We start from the raw sequence: 16,355 nt of genomic DNA, 5'->3' as shown, positions 1-16,355 counted from the left end.
TCAGCTGAATGCGTCTGTTCGAGTGATCGCACGTCATAGTCGCGCCAAGCAGTCTCCTGGCCAGAGGTCTTTGTCGCAGTCCTGTCTTAAAAATTTGGTACACGAGGCCCAAATTTCCAGGACTAGAGAGCATTATCTTTTCATTCCCACTTGGTCATGTTGTTTTGACAAGCTTGTGATCGTCCGGTGTGCTTGGCAGATTCTCATGCCTCGTGCATTCCGGAGTGTCCCGAATTCAGCCTCGCCGACCGCCTCCGAAAGTCCGAGTTGTATCCGATTCGCCACATGTGCAATGTTTCACTCAGGCTAAAGCAAGAAAACCTGCTTCTTGACCAATGATCTTAGTTACAGTCTTGAAAATGCAAGAGTGCAGTGGGTCATTCTTATCGAGGTGTGCAGTCTTTCGGTATGAGGTTTTTCGGCGATGACTCGGTGGAACAATTGTTGGGAGCGATGCGTTTCGACTTTGCGATAGGAGGAGTATATAGTGAGGCGCCAGACCGACAGCTGGGGGAAGCTGTCTGTCAAAGCAAGCGAACATTAGCAATCATCTCCTCTCTCCTTCTGAACCTACAAGTCTCCAATTCATTCAATTATCCAATCTCACACTCAATCTCAATAATCTCAACATGGTCGCGCAAACATCCAAGCCATCGAGCCGCAGCTCTTCCGTGACGGTGCCAGTTGAGCGCTCATCCTCACCAAGCACGCATCATGCACTTGCGACTTCTTCGTCTCTGAAGTCGATGCTTAAAAAGCCCTTCCAGGGCTGGTCCAAGGATCTCCTCCGCGCAAGGGATGACGACGACGATGACTACAACTTTTCGAGTGGTATGCGCCGTGGAGCTCAATACTACCAAGACAACGCCTGAGATGGCCGAGAATACTACAATTCGCGACTGATGGAAGATGAGGGCGATGCCACACTACGGTCTCCCAAACGACCTCGAGCCCAATACCTATTCGCGTCGACCGAGGGGTAATATCGAGAGGGCACGTGAAGGCAGTGGTATACGGTGTGACGGTGGCAGTGACTTGGGGTTTCGGTGGGCTGGGAGAGCTTGTCTCACCCGGCGGGTATGGCTGAGACGGTTGTCTGGAAGGCCCGGCGTTTGTGCTGCGTTGTATTGCTTTTGTGAGCGCGATACCCTTGATTTTTCTTTGCAATTTACACATTTCGTAATGCACACTTAGTTACACAATGCGTGTTATCGTACGAAGGGTTGGATGTGTTGTGTGACGATATATGCGACCGGAAAGCTTGTGAAGATCCCTGCCCAGCTGTCCGACAATCGCGAGGTCGTGTTATGTCAGTAGCGCTTGACGCACCCGCTTCTCCAACTTCATTTAGGCACTCTACCTCGCAAAATCTGTCCCAATTCACGCACTTTCGAAATTGCGGCCTTCCCGAACGACCGGAGCTTGCATAAGGCTGACACACCTGCTCTCGCTTGCGGCCTCGGTAGGGTCGCTACCCATGGACTGGCTCAGAGAGCGCTGCTCCGAAACACGCATGGGCCAAGATGCAAGCCACAAACTTTTCCGCCTGTCAAGCCTAGCCTATACACGAATCATCACCATTGCATCGAGCCAACACGCGTGAAGACAAAAACGAATTGAGCATGACAAGCCTGAAGTAGTAGACCAGCTTTGCTAATAGAGTACGAGAACATAACGACGTCAGCTCATGGTTTCGCGTGCGCATCACCACACAACATCGACGTCACTCCACAGCATACTCGGCTCGACTTCAAGAAGATTGCGGAGGATTTGCACGCAATTTCTTCCAGGCAACAGTCCCGCGAATAGATGTAGCTAGACCACATCAGATGCCGGTGTGCCTAGAAAGGCGGCTTGATAGTCTTCAGGGGCCAGCGCCGGTTAGGCGTGCCGCATCATGCGCTGTCAGTTAAGCGATCAGCCTCCAAATCTCCCCAATAAGTAGACTAGATATCCCATACTCGACGAACCTTTTCTTCATCGCCAAGCATCACTCGTTACTGCCTGTCGTTCATTGCCAATCTTTTTAAAGACTCTAATCTAATACTTGTCACTATACCCCATATTGCTCGTCTCAATCAACACAGCAAGATGTCAAAGATCCTCTCTGTGGCGCTTTTCGCCTCCTACGCTGCGGCCCAAACGACCGCTCAGGTCTGGATGCCCGGTACGGAAGATATGGGTGTGTCATACGAGGCCTCTGTTGTCAGCGTCGACAACGACCGCACTATCCTGTCTGTGGATGTGCAGGGTATCACCCTAGACGACTCGATGGTGCGTAGTAACGAGCTGAACTCGTCGATAACATTCACTGATCTGCTGCGACTAGGCCGATGTCCCTGCGACCATCACTGTCGGAGGCAACACCTACTATGGATATGAGGCCGCCAATTCTGACTACGGCGTCGAGGTGACAATCTCCGGCGCATGCTCGCGCCAGAACACCGACGAAGCGGAGGCAACTTGCACTCAAACCACTATTGGCCTCGAAGCCGAAATGAGCTCCCTATGCGCGGACCCAGAATATGCTACCGATATCTGCCCGGACGGAATGGATGCCGCTCTCTCTTTCACCGCAGTGCTTCCCGAAGGCTACTTCAATATGTTCCCCGTCGTCATCACCGAGGGCGGTGACTCTCTTCCCAGTGCTACAGCAGCTGCATCAGTATCGGCCAGCAGCGCTTCCGTAACAGCGTCCCGTTCCACTGTCACATCCGCAGCTTCTGGATCTGCCACTGCTACCGGCTCCGACTCCGACGCAGCGGCCAGCTCTGGCTCGGAATCTGCTGCGAGCTCTGGAGCTTCCGCCACCTCCAGCGGTCCTGAGGAAGTAGCCACTGGTGCTGCCTACATGGTCCAAGTCCCAGCTCTGGCCGGTCTTGGTGCTGCTGTTGCCGCTTTCTTCTTGTAAAATTCTAGTAGCGAGATAGTCGCTTTATTTGCGCTTTTCGAACGAGTTTTGGCTTAGCGAATACCCTTTATGCATCTACGCATGATCACTCAATACCTACGCTTATAATATCATCTTGATTCGTTCACTTTCCGTATTACTATTATACAGATACTATCTGGAACATTGCCTCCGATTATTTCTGCAAGCATACCATCCTCTCTCCTTTCTTACCAAAGCAGCTCTTTCCTTCATCATCCGTCATCACTCTACCACAGTATACATGTCCTTCACAGTCTTTCCTTTTGCACCGCCACCTTGTCACGTCCCCACCCTTCTCAAGAAAGTAGCAACCTTCTTTACACTGATATCCCTTCTGAACATGCGCGCACCTCATGTCAACTGGAAACCCTATACTCTGTACAACTACGGCCTTGGTGGCTAGAACGCCAACGTCTTTGAGTTCGAAAAGATCGAAGTAGGTATTGCTATCCGATGCAGGCATTTTGTGCGCGGCAGCAACAAGATTTGTGTTCGTAGATGGTTCGTTAGAGAATATGCTGGGCAACCAGCGCGGTGGCGGTCTGGGTGGGACCCTGGCATTCAGGGTGTACTTCGTGGTGCTCGGCTCCATTTCGCCTAGAGGATCAAAGTAAGTTGACATTTTCGACTTCGTGTTTGTTTCAACTGACTACAAGAGTATGTGAGCAGTCGGAAAATTCTGGAAGCTTGCGCGAGACAGGGTGGCGCGGTACTAGCAGACCCGGTACGAAGAATGATAAGGAAGAAGCGGCTGTGTCCATGTGTGCGTTTAATAAACAAAGACTTGGTGGTATCAGTGTTCGCATGTGACGTACGGTGTGAAGAGGGCTATGGATGACACACGAGTGCGTTGTGTAAGACAATGGTAAATGCTTGATTGGGGATTGGGGATGCGCTAGCACAGCCGTGAACATTTCGCTTCCGCATTCACAACCATCCGCAATACCGGATCGTGGAATGGTGTTGGCACGGACAATCAATAAGCTTGCCCCAACACCTCATCAAAAAAACCGAACAAGTCTAGAGCCTACATCAACGTGGGGTTAACTACTTTGCATGTTTCTATGTTGACGCAGGCTGCAGGCCTGTTTAGTTTGTCCCTAGACTAACGTGCCAAATAGAACGAGTTCGCCTTCTTCAACCGGTCGCCCCCCATTTCCCCCCTCACATGCTCATCGTAGCCCTCGATACACCTCAGCCTTTCTGTGGGGCTCAGATATACCATTTCACCATCCTTGCACCAACCCTGCCAAATCTTTGGCCGTCCCCTTTTCTCTCTGCGTACAGTCTCTCCTCCAATCTCCACCTCTTCGTTCCCCATGATACTGCCCGCTGCCCATTCCACAACGTAGTGCTCCTTCAGGTACTCTGCTTTGCATTCGCGTCCAGAGTCTAGACAGCTACAGCGAATGGCTTTTGGGATTTTATCGCAGTCGACATCGAACGTGATGGTTTCGTTGATACCAATCAGATCAGCGTGTGAGAAGCTGTACTCAGAGAAGTATTGTTGTGATGTTGCGGGTGCGACGAGTGTGGTGATGCGGAACGTTGGATTCTCTGGAGTGAAGTAGGCCATGAGCTTGCTGAAGATGCCTGACATGGTGGATGGTATGTGGGTGTGGTGTGAATGCGCTTGTGACGTAGACGTGTCTTTTGGGATCTTGCTTGAGAGTAGGCTTGGTATTTTGAAGTGAGGTTGCTGGAAGGAAAAAATGACCGAAGACGTGTTCTTTTATAAGGATACCTCATGTGTTAACTCCAATGCATAACCATGGTTCCCATGCTCTGGCGAAGACCCATAGTAGCGAACCACTCACAGAACTCGTAATGCTTAATCGTAACAATCCCCAAGATCAAAATTGCTGCTACCATGTAATAAAAGCCATCATCTGCAGGCCAATTAGTGACAGTTAAACCGAGCACGTCAACCTAGGAGCCTACATTTACGGTAGGTTACCCACATTACACATCTCAATCTTAATGTAGTCTGCAGACCTATTCAGTTTTGTTCTTGTACGAGATGCGAGTTTAATTGGGCTAGGGAAGATTCGACCAGAATATTCGCAACGCTGCCGTTCCGCTACTACTCGTTGACCAAAAGAGTGACGGCCGATGCCTCGAGATCCAGCACGGAAGTCGTTGGCCGCGCAATACGCTGCAGTTCGGCGACGCTTCGCGAGATACCCATCGGTACACCACGTACAACCTTGTTGGCCGGGCTACTGAACCACGCAGCGTGTGTAGTTGTACCATATGCTGGAACCTGTTCGACTTTCTGATTTTCAGGTTGAGCCGTAGTGAATTGCCTGGTGGATGGAGTGGGAGTCGGCACAAGGTCGGCTCTACTATCGAAGAGCGAGCTGAACATTATGCTCGGGCCTAGCGACCTGAAAGCGCTTGTCGTGCGGTGCGTGGAAGACGGTCTCGGTAGCTTTGATGTTGCGCGTTTGTTGTCGCTCATGCGTTGTATTAAAAATTTCGAGAAACCTAGCTTGTCTAGATTCCCTGCGGCGTGTTTTGTGACGTCTTGGATCTCCGAAGTAGCAGGGTCCGGCTCATATGGACATGACTCATGCTCCAGAACTGCAGATTGATCACTCGCGCATCCAGAATATGAGTAGTGGGTAGCACCGTACATTTGGCTTTTGGAAACAATACACCCAGAGTTCGATGCTGTAAAGACTGTCGATGGTTGTACACTCATTGAAGGGGTCGTGGCCATCGTAGAGATTTCAGGCAGCAGACCATCACGACTTGAGAGTTCAGAAGATGCTCTCCTAGATATTCCGCTGTCAGGAAACTCTTTCGGTTCATCTCTATCAAGAGAAACTTCGAGTGTAGATGGGGTGTTGAATGGCAAGTGGCGCTTCTGCTTCGCAGCAGTGTCTGACCGCTTTGGTCTAGACTTTGTCGCGAAGACATGAGACTTCTTCACTCTTCGAGGCATGTTTGCGACGGGGTCGCGGCCCATTCGAGACTTCTAAAGATGACGTAAGCGGAGTGAGATTCGGGTTGGTCCGACTAAGCGCGAGGTTGAGCTCGGACGGCTGGAAGTTGGTCCGATGGCTAGAGTAAACTGTCAAGAAAATGAACTAACGCCCGCTCAGCTAGGTGGTAACGCGAGAGCTTTTTTGGACTTTCACAACAGTGTGTGAAAGCGGTCGGGGGTTTTTGAAATTTGGATCGCTGCCCAGTGAACATCCATCCACCAGGTAGGATTGCGATAGTTGTGCGCCTCGAGCTAGAGGCTGTGGCGAAGGTTCTTTGGCTGCTTGCAGGAGTAAAGTATCGTGGAATTGACATTGTGGATTAAATTGAGTGTTGTGGTATGGACAGTTGGTTATGACAAAGACATCGAGGTTTGCTGAGCAGTCGTAGATGCCTCGTTGTCCAGACACTTGTCCTGTTGCGGCTAGCTTCGATCTTGTATCACCGCAAACTGCAGCTGGAGTTGCTGCCACCCGTCCACAGACATGGATACCATGCAAGCCAGGATCGATTCTTCCGAAAGCTAGCACCCCACCTTTGTAAGCACGTCGTCGCAGTTTCTCTAGTCGCTTTCCGTCTTGAAACTTACCATCCAACCTGCAACTATGGACCGGGAACACGCCTGTGAGATGACCGTTAGGGGCGACGCGGGTCACGACGAGCCGAATCCGACCAAGGTGACAAGCAGCCGGGAGAGGAAGCTACTGCTGAAAGTCGACCTATGCGTCCTGCCTACCGTCATTGTACTGTATCTCCTGTGTTTCATCGATCGTACGAACATCGGTAAGGATATATTGCGCATGGCTTGTCTATACCAGTGGACTGATTACAACAGGTAACGCCCGTATAGCTGGCTTGGAAGAGGATCTCGACCTTGAGGGATACGACTACAACGTCGTACTGTCCGCGTTTTATGTGTCGTACATAGTCTTCGAGATACCAGCAACCCTCTGTTGCAAATTAATCGGTATGCACGACGAAGAAAGCTCTTGGTTCGATTCTGATGAAGTACCAGGTCCTGGATGGTTTCTACCGCTGACTTCACTTGGCTTCGGTGCCGTTTCTATCGCGACAGCCTTCGTACGTACCCGCGCTCAGGCGTGTGCTGTTCGATTCCTACTTGGCCTCTTCGAGGCCGGCGTTCTGCCTGGATGCGTTTACTACCTCTCACGATGGTACAAAAGGTCGGAATTGACCTTTCGTCTTGGGCTGTGGTTATCCATGGCCCCTCTCGCTGGAGCTTTCGGTGGCATGATCGCTTCGGCTATCCTGAAGTTGAGCTCCGTTGGTTCTTTCCATGGTTGGCAGATGTAAGCAAACAACCTGAGTGCTGGAAGTCGTAGAATAACGTGTATCAGGATTTTTGCTATCGAAGGCATCGTCACCATGTGTCTTGCTTTGGTAGCCTTTTTCACACTAACTGACCGCCCGGATACCGCACGTTGGATGACCGAGGATGAAAAGCGGATGGTAGTAGGCAGGATAAAATCCGAGCGTCTCAATCAGACCGAGCTGCTTGACAAGATTGATACCTCGAAGCTTCTGCGTGGCTTCTCTAACCCAGTCACGCTTGCGATATCGTTCATCTTTCTGCTTGACAGTATCACTGTCATAGCCATCTCGTTCTTCTTGCCGACCATCGTTCGGACTATCTACCCAGCTCGCACTGTCGTTCAACAACAGCTCTTGACAGTGCCGCCGTACATCGTTGGTGCAGTTTGCACCATCCTCATCACGACCGTAAGCTGGCAAATGAACTCTCGGCAGACACTCATTGCACTCACAGGGCCGTTCGTGATTGCCGGGTATGCGATGTTTCTTGCAACGATGAACGCAAGTGTTCGATATGCGGCTATCTTCCTTTGCGCGTCAACGTGCTTTTCGTTGGCCGCAATGACAAACGCACAAGTCAGCGCAAACGTACTTTCTGATTCTGCACGCAGCATTGCCATTGGAACCAACGTCTTCTTCGGATATGTCGGCGCGCTCATTGCGAGCTGGACGTATCTACCTGGCGACTCTCCCCGTTATGCCATTGGCAATGGTATTAATTTGGCTTGCGCACTAACATGGACCGTCATTGCTATCTCCACCAAGCTCTGGATGAGCCACGACAACAGGAAGAGGGAGAAGAGGCAGGTGGAAACTTCTACAGAGCTCGCGTCATTTTCAGATGACGAGATCGCGAACCTTGAGTGGAAGCACCCCGCATGGCGATGGAAGCCGTGACTGTTGCTTCGTTCAGCAAACGAGCCTCCGAATGTTCACATAGAGTTCTGCTCAGGAAGGCAGGGTGTTCATGACGATCGGTAGCGCATACGACCAGATCCTTCTTCACAACACAGCTGCCTTATGAGAATGGAAGCTATTTGCAGTGTCTTCTTACGAGTTAGCCACTTGCATTCAAAATCGAATTCACACGACAGAGGCATGAAGTCGCAAACTTACATGCCTTTGTTCCTTCACGTTCGCTCGTTCACTGCAAACGGATTTACCCACCTGATGCGTTTCCACAAACATGTCTATCGACTGCAAGCTCTGAGTTGCCAACCGCTCGACTCAGTCTCTACCAACTTGCAGCCCTCGTTCAAGCAGGTATGGACAACTTTCTCAACACGCAACTGCATCCCGCAGACACCTGCAACATCTGCACCGAGCACTTTAGCGCGATCCATCAGCCTGTGGCGCTGCCTTGCAAACACATCTTCGGTCATGAGTGCATCAAGAAGTGGCTGAAGGAGGGTAGGGGAAACTCAAATGCTTGTCCAACTTGCCGTTACGTAGTGGTCCCTAGACCGAACCCGCGTGCACCCTTCGATGTCGCCTCCATTTGGAAAGCACTGTGCGATCAGCCGCCCGAACGCCTCCACGCCTTCATGATGAAGGTATGGTCTGGGTTGGAAATCCTTTGGCAACGAGAGCCCACCGGTGCCTTCACAGTAATCTCTGTACTCGATCAAGCCATCATCCCTGCCCTCATCAACACTGCACATCGCACCAACGCGCCCGACGACCGGCGGCAGGACTCTCTTTTGGATTGCTACAATCTCGTGGCCGCATCTTGGGACTCCCTGGGCCGCCCCAATATAGCGACTGGTCTCGCGATCCCGCTGGTTCGGCTTGCACGTTTGATGGCCAGCGGAGGCGCTGTGCTACCGAAATGGCTGACCACGAACCCACGCGCAAACAGGCTAGTTTGGCGCGCAAATGCCTGTCTACCCATCGGCGAAGTAGACATATCGTGGCGCTACATCATCGAAGCTTCTCAACAGATAGAGTCGCCTCATTTCCCCTTGCTACACCTCTATACCGTGTTTATCAGCCAGGGTATCGCACACTTCCCTGCACCGAGGCCATATCCAACCAAGCGCCATGAGATCATGAATCTTGTGGTTGAGCGTTGTTGTACGAAGATTGGCGGGGGAGGTGCGGCTTGGAAGGGCAAGCCGGGCGACGAGCTCAAGGATGTTCTGGTGGGGGTATACGACGAGTTGCGAAGGCAGCAGCTGGGAAAGAGCCGGATGAGTCTGCGAGGTCACGACGGAGAGGATGCGCTGGTCAAGGGCATATGGGCCCTCGCTGGCTGGGGCGGCAGAAGAGGTAACGCGCGCTGATGGCATTGCGAATGTGGTCTTATATCGAGTCAGAGACGGAACTACTTTGCATGCATCCCTGAATTGTTGAAGGATACCAACATGCCTTTCGAGTGACGATGCTGGCCACTGGTCCCCGTTGGCGTGATCCTTGAGGCTTGGCGCATTGCGACGCGTCCATCTCGCGCGGGGCTGCGCTCCCCTCGCCCTGCGCACAATCAATTGCATATATTTGACGGTAAACCTCATGAATCCCACAACTCTGAGCTATTCATCATCATCGGCACTGTGCAGTAACGGTTTCGACAATTACTTCAAACATTCCGCGCCTGCCGATGCTTGTATCTCGTCGGACCATCCTGTGTAGGAGTGAGACTACCACGAACCCGGCAAGATCGCTTCACTACAGCTCACGTTCGCCACATCAGACACCATGGAGCCAAGCTGAAAAAGTGATTCAAAACGACCTACTTTCGACAACCTTGGGACGAAGGCTGGACACAGCCGCACATCTTGCGAAACGTGGAAAAGCGATCAAGCAGAGCTCATTCACGAACAATGCAAGATGCCTTGCATCATTTCTGTTTCAGAAGGCTAATGAAAGATCATCAATACGCTGTTCAGCTTGGATACTCGAAGACGGCATATGCCAGACTGCCGGACGCATCATAACGGCAGGTGTACAAGACAATACAAGCACATTAAGTCGCTTTGAGCGTACCACTAAGAGGCATAGGTTTAGATTGGCATCCTACACAAGGAACAATTATCCGCCACAACGGCATTACTCTCCTGAGATCTTCGGCAGTCTACGTGCATGCGATGATCTCTGAAACGATATATAACCCTCCTATTTAGTCATATCAAGGTCTCGATACTTTACGAGTAGCCTTCGTTGCTTCTGACAGAATGCACTTCCCATCTGATCCATGGCTGACGGCTACAGTCGGAATACTTTCAGCTACTCAATCATCGGCCGAATGCACGCGCGAAGGTCTTCTTGCAGCCGCAGACTCCTATCTAGCGGCTCAGGTTGCGGGCTCTCCTAACAGTCTCAACCTTGCGCCCACGAACTTCACATATCTGCAAAACAACAAGGCTTCCGACATTGCGACTGGCCTTCTTTCAACACCCTTCGCCATCGACCTCAATCGCTCCTCCACCGATACCGAAGCATGCGCCAGCTACACGATGTGGATCAGTGCGTCCGGGAGCAAACCCCATGTAGTTAGCACACAGATCCGCCATCTGGATAACGACACGTCGACCATCAGCTCCATCGATACTGTAGCGGCTACAACCGGCGACCTGTTTTTCGACGCGAAGAAGACTCTTTCCTACATCCGCGCCGAATCGTGGTCTACACTTCCAGCCGCCTCGCGACCCTCACGTTCCCTCCTCAAATCTGTCGGTGACGCCTACCTCGACATGTGGACGAATGCTACTGCCGCCGATACTATCCCCTGGGGCACGCAATGTGAAAGGGTGGAGGGAAGCATGTACACAATCCCTTGTGGAGCGAGTCTTCCGCACGGAGGGAGTCAGAAGGCGAATGGTATGAGACGATACGTCATCGATGAGAGTGTAGGTAGTGTGCAGGTCAGTTGCCAGTTTGATAGCTTGGGAGCTTGGCCGGACAGCCACGAGATAAGGGTCCAAGAGGGGAAGGTGAGGTATGTTCATACTGTTACTGTACTGAGGGGTGTCGGTGCTTGAGGTAGGCTATGGCCTTTGCATCGTAGTCATTACACGAAATTAGATGTCTCTATTCATAACTTATCCGTCTACTTGATGTCAGCGCTCTTGACAACGGTGCCAAACACGTCTGCCAGCTCCGCTAATGCCACCCTGGTGACCTCGTCACCCTTAACACCAGGAATATCGCGGTCCCCAATCGCGTCCTCTACCAGAACGACTTCGTATCCCTTCTGGAAAGCCTCACGGGCAGTTGTGGACACGCAGACGTGTGCCATGTAACCAGTCAGGACGAGCTTCTTAACACCCATCTTCTCCAATGTCTCATGCAGAGATGTTTGTTCGAAGGATCCGGGGTAGTTCTTCCAGATCTTCTCTTCTCCGTCCTGATCAATAGTTAGCGAATAATCCTCCTAGAGCGCCTTAGTGGCCAGCATACCCGTGCTTTGACCTCTCTGAACTCTTCCGCCAGGTCAGTGCCAGGCGTGAAGACGGGTGCGCCTTCAGGTGTCTGGTGCAAGATGTGGATGATCTTGCCGTTTGCTTTGCGGTACTTGTCAAGAAGGTCGGCAATGACCTTCCCGCTTGCTGCAGCGTTTGTTACGGTGAGAGCGCCGGATGACTAGTCAATAGAGTTAGCGATGCGGCTGGCAAGAAGAGAACGTGTGTGGGCGAGAAGGAGATTGAACGTTCAGAAATGAGTCGCTGCATTCAATACGAGATATATCATTGTCGATGAAACGACCACAGCCGTCTTTAAAAGTGTAGACAAACGCATGCAGACTGCTAGATAGCCATAGATTGTTACTTACATATTCGTTTTGAGCGTCAATGATGAGAAGGGCAGAGTCGCTAGTCGAGGCTGTAGAGGCGGGCATGCCGAGAAGATCACGGAAAGATGGAGGCGCCATTTTTTGCGTAGTATGGTAGTATGCTGTTGTACTGCGTGGTGTAGATCAAGCGCGTTGTGGATGTATGGCTGTGATGGCAAATTCGTCTGGGAAAAAAGGAGGTTAAGTAACAACGAGCAGAGTAGATCCTACGTTGTACGATCGTAGCCTCTATGTGGTAAGCAATGATTAATGATCGACTTGATTCCAGACAATGTGTATGCTATTCGGGATACGACACCCTTTTGGGATGAGTAGGCGTACCCCGCCTCTGTGGGTACCTGCATGACGCGCTGCCAGGACCTCGGCCCAATAGCGTCCAGCCGCCCGTGGGGCGCTACACCTGGGCATCTTCAAAGTCTGGTGCTTCGCGCATTGTCTTATCAACACATCCGGGCTTTTTGGCCCGTGAACATTCACTCCAACATGTGCTCACTACCATATTTTCATTGGCTTACATGTATCCTGACCGTAATCGACCCACCGCCCACACCTCATGCGACGCACCAAGTGATTAGACATGGAACAAGCCAGCATCAGCAAACCAACTTTACTCGCAAGTGTCTCGAAACCCACTATTGAACGAAGCAATCTATGCAAATGGTGATGACCAATTGCGACACCTAGCGCTTGTGTGGCCGTACGCGGCGACCCAACAAGAACAACGTACTTGTGACTGGCAATGCGCAATCCGCGGTTGATCAAAACGAACCGCTTGTAGTTTTCAGAAGGAATTCATCAACTCGTCCAGGTCGTCAAGCTGTTGCGTAGCCTCATATAGTCGCCAATACCATACCCAGGCGTTGTCACGGTGCAAAGGGTCGACACCGCCATGCTGAAGATAATTTCCCATCAGCTCGGGCTCGGCGATTGAAATGAGGTACGATTTGTGTAATGAGCTGCAATACTTTGCGTACTGCTCCATCAGCTTCAGCGCCGCTTGCTGGTCATACGCGGCAACCCAGACGCGACTGTTGTGGGAGATGTCAGCATTATTTTCGTCAGTCTTAAGCATCGCCGAGGCATACTTCTCTTCCTGTTTGCAAGTGTCGTTCAGTATGAGCTTGTCATTGCCATGCTGGAAAATAAACATCCCGGGCACCGATGACTTCCCGGAATCAAGTCCACGGATACCAGATGCTTTGACAGACTGTAGCAAGCTTGCATCCGATAATGAACTAAATGTTTCTGAATGCCAGTAACAGTTTCGGAAGTCCAGACTGACGCCAGATGAAGACTTGAGCCTCGCCGCGGTCAAAGGATCTATTTGAATGTTTTCAAGACGGACAGACTTCATGCGCGGCTATTGAGGCATGCAGTCGGGGGTGCCCAGGTTCTTGAGCTCGAGTGAACGGTTTTGGTATAGCTCACCGCCGATGATGGCTAAGTGATGCAGTTCTGAGAATGTGCAGATTTCTGCAAGATCGTGGCTAAAAGCCTTCCCATTTCCCGCCGTAGCGTGTAAGTACGTGACCTCAAGGCTGCCAAGGTAGTTTGAGTCCCAGCAGCGAGCATCAGCGTGGCCAACGGGTGAAATAAGAGCATCATCTAGCATCGTCTTGATTTTCACCTCTGAAGTCTCTTTGGTCTTCCAAGTGGCTCGATGAGCAAGGTCATCGCGCACCACGAAGTAGAATCTCTCGGATCCAAGCCAGAGACCTGTGACTACCAAGCTACCGCAAACTTGTGTTCTTTTTCTCTGAACATCATATCCGAGAATTGCTGGAGGTTTGGTGACTTATCGAAAGCTGCCCTCACGACCTGACCTCGAATTTCAACACTGGGTTGAACGTAGCCTCTCGAACCATGAAGACTTGAGGAATACCCCAGTACATTAAGATTATCTAGTCGGATAACGAGAAAGCTCAAAATTGTCTCCATATTCGACTCGACCATTGGCGCCCACTCTGCGACGTAGAACCCGTGGTACGTAGGTAGCGCATCTCGGAGTAAATGATACAACCTCCAAGATTCCACGGCCTGCTCAGCACATGGCTCTGCGCCCTCGATGATAAGATGCTTGATCCAACCTGGCTTCGGGCACCCGATTCCTCGCCGTATATCAATGGTCGGGGAGTCGAGCATGCGTTGCAATCTTGCGATACTCTGGTGGGTGGGTAGGAGTTGATAGGTGCAGTATAGAGCTGTGTGTCTGCCGCAGCCGAGGTCGACGCAGGTGAGTCGAAGCGCGGCGATGTCGGAAAGGTTTTCGACCACATCGAAGACCTTATTGAACAGTTCTCGTGGGAGCGACAGGAGACGAACTCTCCTCTGACGGCGCAGAATGTTCTTACGAGCACCTAGTTCGGCCATGGCAGATGTCCGAGGCGGCTCCAGGATATGTGGTGTTCTTGGTAAGCGCATGAGAGCTTGATGGCCCACAGGAGACGATCCAGAGATCCGCGCGTCCGGTCGTGGGTGTAGATTAGTTGTGACCTGCAGCTTTGACCAGATGTCGTAAGCAGGAAACCCCCGAGAGGAATCATGTGAAGGCACCTGTCGCAGCATTAGTCAGTGTGCATCTGATATCCGGTAAGCCAGTGTACCTTTTTGGCAGACTTGCGAATGTCATTCGCGTCGCAAAGTGCGGCCGAAACCGTGCGGTCCGTACGGAATCGTATGACTAAGGAGCGGGACTTCTGGAGGTATACGGGTCATCTCAGTTGAGAGTTGTCGGCCATGTCGATATATGCGCGCTGGTGGGCAGCGGCTCCATTGGTAGGTATTGCGCTGTCGTGGGAAGCCATGTCTGTACAGGAGATCAATATCGGGGTCTTCCGGAAAGAATAATGAGTCCGCGACGGAAATGACGGCGAATCGTGTCTAGATTATCTTATCTCTAGGCAGGTAACGCGGCCTTGGCAGACTGAGATAGTCAGCAGCCGATGAATCGTTTTGATCACGTGTGCTTTTCGGACAGCTGATCAAGAGATCTGCAGTTATCAATTGAAAGCAGAATCGTTCGATTTATGGGCTTCTATCATTTTCGAAGTTATCCCACATCACAGTCCCGGAATACCAAAAGAAATACTCTGGTTTTTAAATCATTTGCAGATTTATGCTAGCTGTTGGAACGCTGCACTGCTTACCAGCTTCTATAAACAACGTTTCGTACTATTGGTGAAACTAAGGCTGCGCAGCGTGCACTATCCGCCACCCGCTGGATGTGCGTAAACAGATATACGCACGACATACTTCCCAAAACGATCTGAGACTCTACAACTCCCTGTCGTTTGCCCATACATCTACGTTGCTGAACGGCAATGCACCTCCCCTCAAGATGTACCGCTGAACGTTGCATGGCAGTACGAAGGGAATGGTACGGCCTGAAATTGGCTTGCAGTACCCAACATTCTTTGTCGCAATCTCGAATGCTTCCTCCTGATCGCTTGCTACGATCCAAACGTAGCTGGAATGCTCGTTGACTCCCCCGATGGCAAATACACCGGTAGCCTTCACACCTCGGAGTGACGAGCCTTTGGAAAAGCTTTGGATCGAATTCCAGCCCTAGTAGACGTTGTGGAGTTGGAGGTTACACTTCTGCTGGCAAATGAAAGTAGCGGACTGATCGTTCTGCCGTGTGTCGTCGAAGTGTAGCGTGTCCAGGCGCGACCAGTCGGGGGCGTGTGATGGACCGCCTAAGAGCCCTATGTGAACCGAACCCTGGTCGCCCAATTCATCTCTGCTAATAGAAAGATGCGTTACACCCGCGTAATGCGTTGCTATGTTGATCTTCTGATTGTTTAGAACAACTAAGTCGAGGGCTATGGCATCCGGAATTGACATGTAATGGCCAACGTACTATATCTCAATTACATCTCCGAGTTGACTAGCGGGTATCGGTGTCGCTCTTGTATCGAAATTAGCCAGCGCGTAGATTGAATGCGTTTCGATATAAACTTTCAGTTTGTCTTTGCGCTTGGGATTGCGGAGAACGGCATCGACAACGTAATCAAACATTCTGGCGCCAGCGGATTTGAAGTGCCCTTGATATGGCTCGAGCATCATGCGCCGACGACTCCACATTTCGTCTTCAAAATCCTCTGAATCATGGTCGTTATACAGCAGCACTGTCCATAGAAGCTCTCCACAAGAGGGTCGCTCCTGAGCTGGTCGAGAGCTGTGGAAACCAGGGACGTGGATCATTTCCTTGACGCCATTAAAGCTTCGTAGAGTGTGCGCCAGGGTGTCGTGTAACTGGGCAGATTCGCGCTCTTCATGGCACGCATCTATGAAGCGGAGATGAGTGTTCAAGGT

General features: G+C 51.3%; 10 protein-coding genes across 10 annotated transcripts; 4 read left to right on the top strand and 6 right to left on the bottom strand.

Moving 5' to 3' along the window:
* The first annotated feature begins 1,634 nt into the window (after positions 1–1,634).
* BKA58DRAFT_140018 (uncharacterized protein) lies at positions 1,635–3,220 on the top strand. The gene is made up of 2 exons (XM_046164566.1): positions 1,635–2,274; positions 2,330–3,220. The coding sequence occupies exons 1-2, from the start codon at positions 2,092–2,094 to the stop codon at positions 2,909–2,911; spliced, it is 765 nt and encodes a 254-aa protein (XP_046025744.1). The 5' UTR covers positions 1,635–2,091; the 3' UTR covers positions 2,912–3,220.
* BKA58DRAFT_139861 (uncharacterized protein) lies at positions 3,000–3,796 on the bottom strand. Its single transcript, XM_046164561.1, has one exon. It carries the CDS (start codon positions 3,552–3,554, stop codon positions 3,087–3,089), a length of 468 nt encoding a protein of 155 aa, XP_046025743.1. The 5' UTR covers positions 3,555–3,796; the 3' UTR covers positions 3,000–3,086.
* Positions 3,797–4,826, bottom strand: BKA58DRAFT_139862 (uncharacterized protein). The gene has a single exon (XM_046164562.1). It carries the CDS (start codon positions 4,530–4,532, stop codon positions 4,038–4,040), a length of 495 nt encoding a protein of 164 aa, XP_046025742.1. The 5' UTR covers positions 4,533–4,826; the 3' UTR covers positions 3,797–4,037.
* On the bottom strand, positions 4,748–6,214 carry BKA58DRAFT_139915 (uncharacterized protein). The gene is made up of 2 exons (XM_046164564.1): positions 4,874–6,214; positions 4,748–4,821 (listed from the first exon to the last, which is right to left on the bottom strand). The coding sequence occupies exon 1, from the start codon at positions 5,901–5,903 to the stop codon at positions 5,016–5,018; it is 888 nt and encodes a 295-aa protein (XP_046025741.1). The 5' UTR covers positions 5,904–6,214; the 3' UTR covers positions 4,748–4,821; positions 4,874–5,015.
* A 311-nt stretch (positions 6,215–6,525) lies between these two features.
* Positions 6,526–8,333, top strand: BKA58DRAFT_455623 (major facilitator superfamily domain-containing protein; the record flags this gene model as incomplete). Its single annotated transcript, XM_046174563.1, has 4 exons — positions 6,526–6,703; positions 6,756–6,887; positions 6,936–7,230; positions 7,279–8,333. 4 exons carry the CDS (start codon positions 6,526–6,528, stop codon positions 8,147–8,149), a joined length of 1,476 nt encoding a protein of 491 aa, XP_046025740.1. The 3' UTR covers positions 8,150–8,333.
* Positions 8,334–8,419: 86 nt separating this feature from the next.
* Positions 8,420–9,669, top strand: BKA58DRAFT_381444 (uncharacterized protein). Its single transcript, XM_046170015.1, has 2 exons — positions 8,420–8,567; positions 8,695–9,669. Exon 2 carries the CDS (start codon positions 8,797–8,799, stop codon positions 9,532–9,534), a length of 738 nt encoding a protein of 245 aa, XP_046025739.1. The 5' UTR covers positions 8,420–8,567; positions 8,695–8,796; the 3' UTR covers positions 9,535–9,669.
* Positions 9,670–10,116: 447 nt separating this feature from the next.
* Positions 10,117–11,263, top strand: BKA58DRAFT_139839 (uncharacterized protein). The gene has a single exon (XM_046164560.1). The coding sequence runs from the start codon at positions 10,423–10,425 to the stop codon at positions 11,227–11,229; it is 807 nt and encodes a 268-aa protein (XP_046025738.1). The 5' UTR covers positions 10,117–10,422; the 3' UTR covers positions 11,230–11,263.
* Positions 11,264–11,272: 9 nt separating this feature from the next.
* On the bottom strand, positions 11,273–12,399 carry BKA58DRAFT_419645 (Isochorismatase-like protein). Its single transcript, XM_046172720.1, has 3 exons — positions 12,021–12,399; positions 11,648–11,830; positions 11,273–11,594 (listed from the first exon to the last, which is right to left on the bottom strand). Exons 1-3 carry the CDS (start codon positions 12,117–12,119, stop codon positions 11,298–11,300), a joined length of 579 nt encoding a protein of 192 aa, XP_046025737.1. The 5' UTR covers positions 12,120–12,399; the 3' UTR covers positions 11,273–11,297.
* A 1,364-nt stretch (positions 12,400–13,763) lies between these two features.
* Positions 13,764–14,657, bottom strand: BKA58DRAFT_467980 (uncharacterized protein; the record flags this gene model as incomplete). Its single annotated transcript, XM_046175085.1, has 2 exons — positions 14,645–14,657; positions 13,764–14,540 (listed from the first exon to the last, which is right to left on the bottom strand). Exon 2 carries the CDS (start codon positions 14,460–14,462, stop codon positions 13,764–13,766), a length of 699 nt encoding a protein of 232 aa, XP_046025736.1. The 5' UTR covers positions 14,463–14,540; positions 14,645–14,657.
* Positions 14,658–15,459: 802 nt separating this feature from the next.
* BKA58DRAFT_381436 (uncharacterized protein) lies at positions 15,460–16,324 on the bottom strand. Its single transcript, XM_046170014.1, has one exon. The coding sequence runs from the start codon at positions 16,242–16,244 to the stop codon at positions 15,900–15,902; it is 345 nt and encodes a 114-aa protein (XP_046025735.1). The 5' UTR covers positions 16,245–16,324; the 3' UTR covers positions 15,460–15,899.
* Positions 16,325–16,355: the final 31 nt, after the last annotated feature.

Source organism: Alternaria rosae, assembly GCF_020736505.1.
Source record: "Alternaria rosae strain MPI-PUGE-AT-0040 chromosome Unknown BKA58scaffold_4, whole genome shotgun sequence".
Classification (NCBI taxonomy): Eukaryota; Fungi; Ascomycota; class Dothideomycetes; order Pleosporales; family Pleosporaceae; genus Alternaria; species Alternaria rosae.
The sequence above is the reverse complement of the archived record's forward strand: the minus strand, read 5'-3'. Positions and strand labels throughout refer to the sequence as shown.

Excerpts from the sequence above, each read along its gene's own strand:
- BKA58DRAFT_140018 (XM_046164566.1), top strand. The coding sequence starts at position 2,092 with ATGTCAAAGATCCTCTCTGTGGCGCTTTTCGCCTCCTACGCTGCGGCC. Across the intron at positions 2,275-2,329 it reads TCACCCTAGACGACTCGATG|GCCGATGTCCCTGCGACCAT; the intron begins GTGCGTAGTAAC and ends TGCTGCGACTAG.
- BKA58DRAFT_139861 (XM_046164561.1), bottom strand. The coding sequence starts at position 3,554 with ATGTCAACTTACTTTGATCCTCTAGGCGAAATGGAGCCGAGCACCACG.
- BKA58DRAFT_139862 (XM_046164562.1), bottom strand. The coding sequence starts at position 4,532 with ATGTCAGGCATCTTCAGCAAGCTCATGGCCTACTTCACTCCAGAGAAT.
- BKA58DRAFT_139915 (XM_046164564.1), bottom strand. The coding sequence starts at position 5,903 with ATGGGCCGCGACCCCGTCGCAAACATGCCTCGAAGAGTGAAGAAGTCT.
- BKA58DRAFT_381444 (XM_046170015.1), top strand. The coding sequence starts at position 8,797 with ATGATGAAGGTATGGTCTGGGTTGGAAATCCTTTGGCAACGAGAGCCC.
- BKA58DRAFT_139839 (XM_046164560.1), top strand. The coding sequence starts at position 10,423 with ATGCACTTCCCATCTGATCCATGGCTGACGGCTACAGTCGGAATACTT.
- BKA58DRAFT_419645 (XM_046172720.1), bottom strand. The coding sequence starts at position 12,119 with ATGGCGCCTCCATCTTTCCGTGATCTTCTCGGCATGCCCGCCTCTACA. Across the intron at positions 11,831-12,020 it reads TTGACGCTCAAAACGAATAT|TCATCCGGCGCTCTCACCGT; the intron begins GTAAGTAACAAT and ends TCTATTGACTAG. Across the intron at positions 11,595-11,647 it reads TCAGAGAGGTCAAAGCACGG|GACGGAGAAGAGAAGATCTG; the intron begins GTATGCTGGCCA and ends ACTATTGATCAG.
- BKA58DRAFT_381436 (XM_046170014.1), bottom strand. The coding sequence starts at position 16,244 with ATGATCCACGTCCCTGGTTTCCACAGCTCTCGACCAGCTCAGGAGCGA.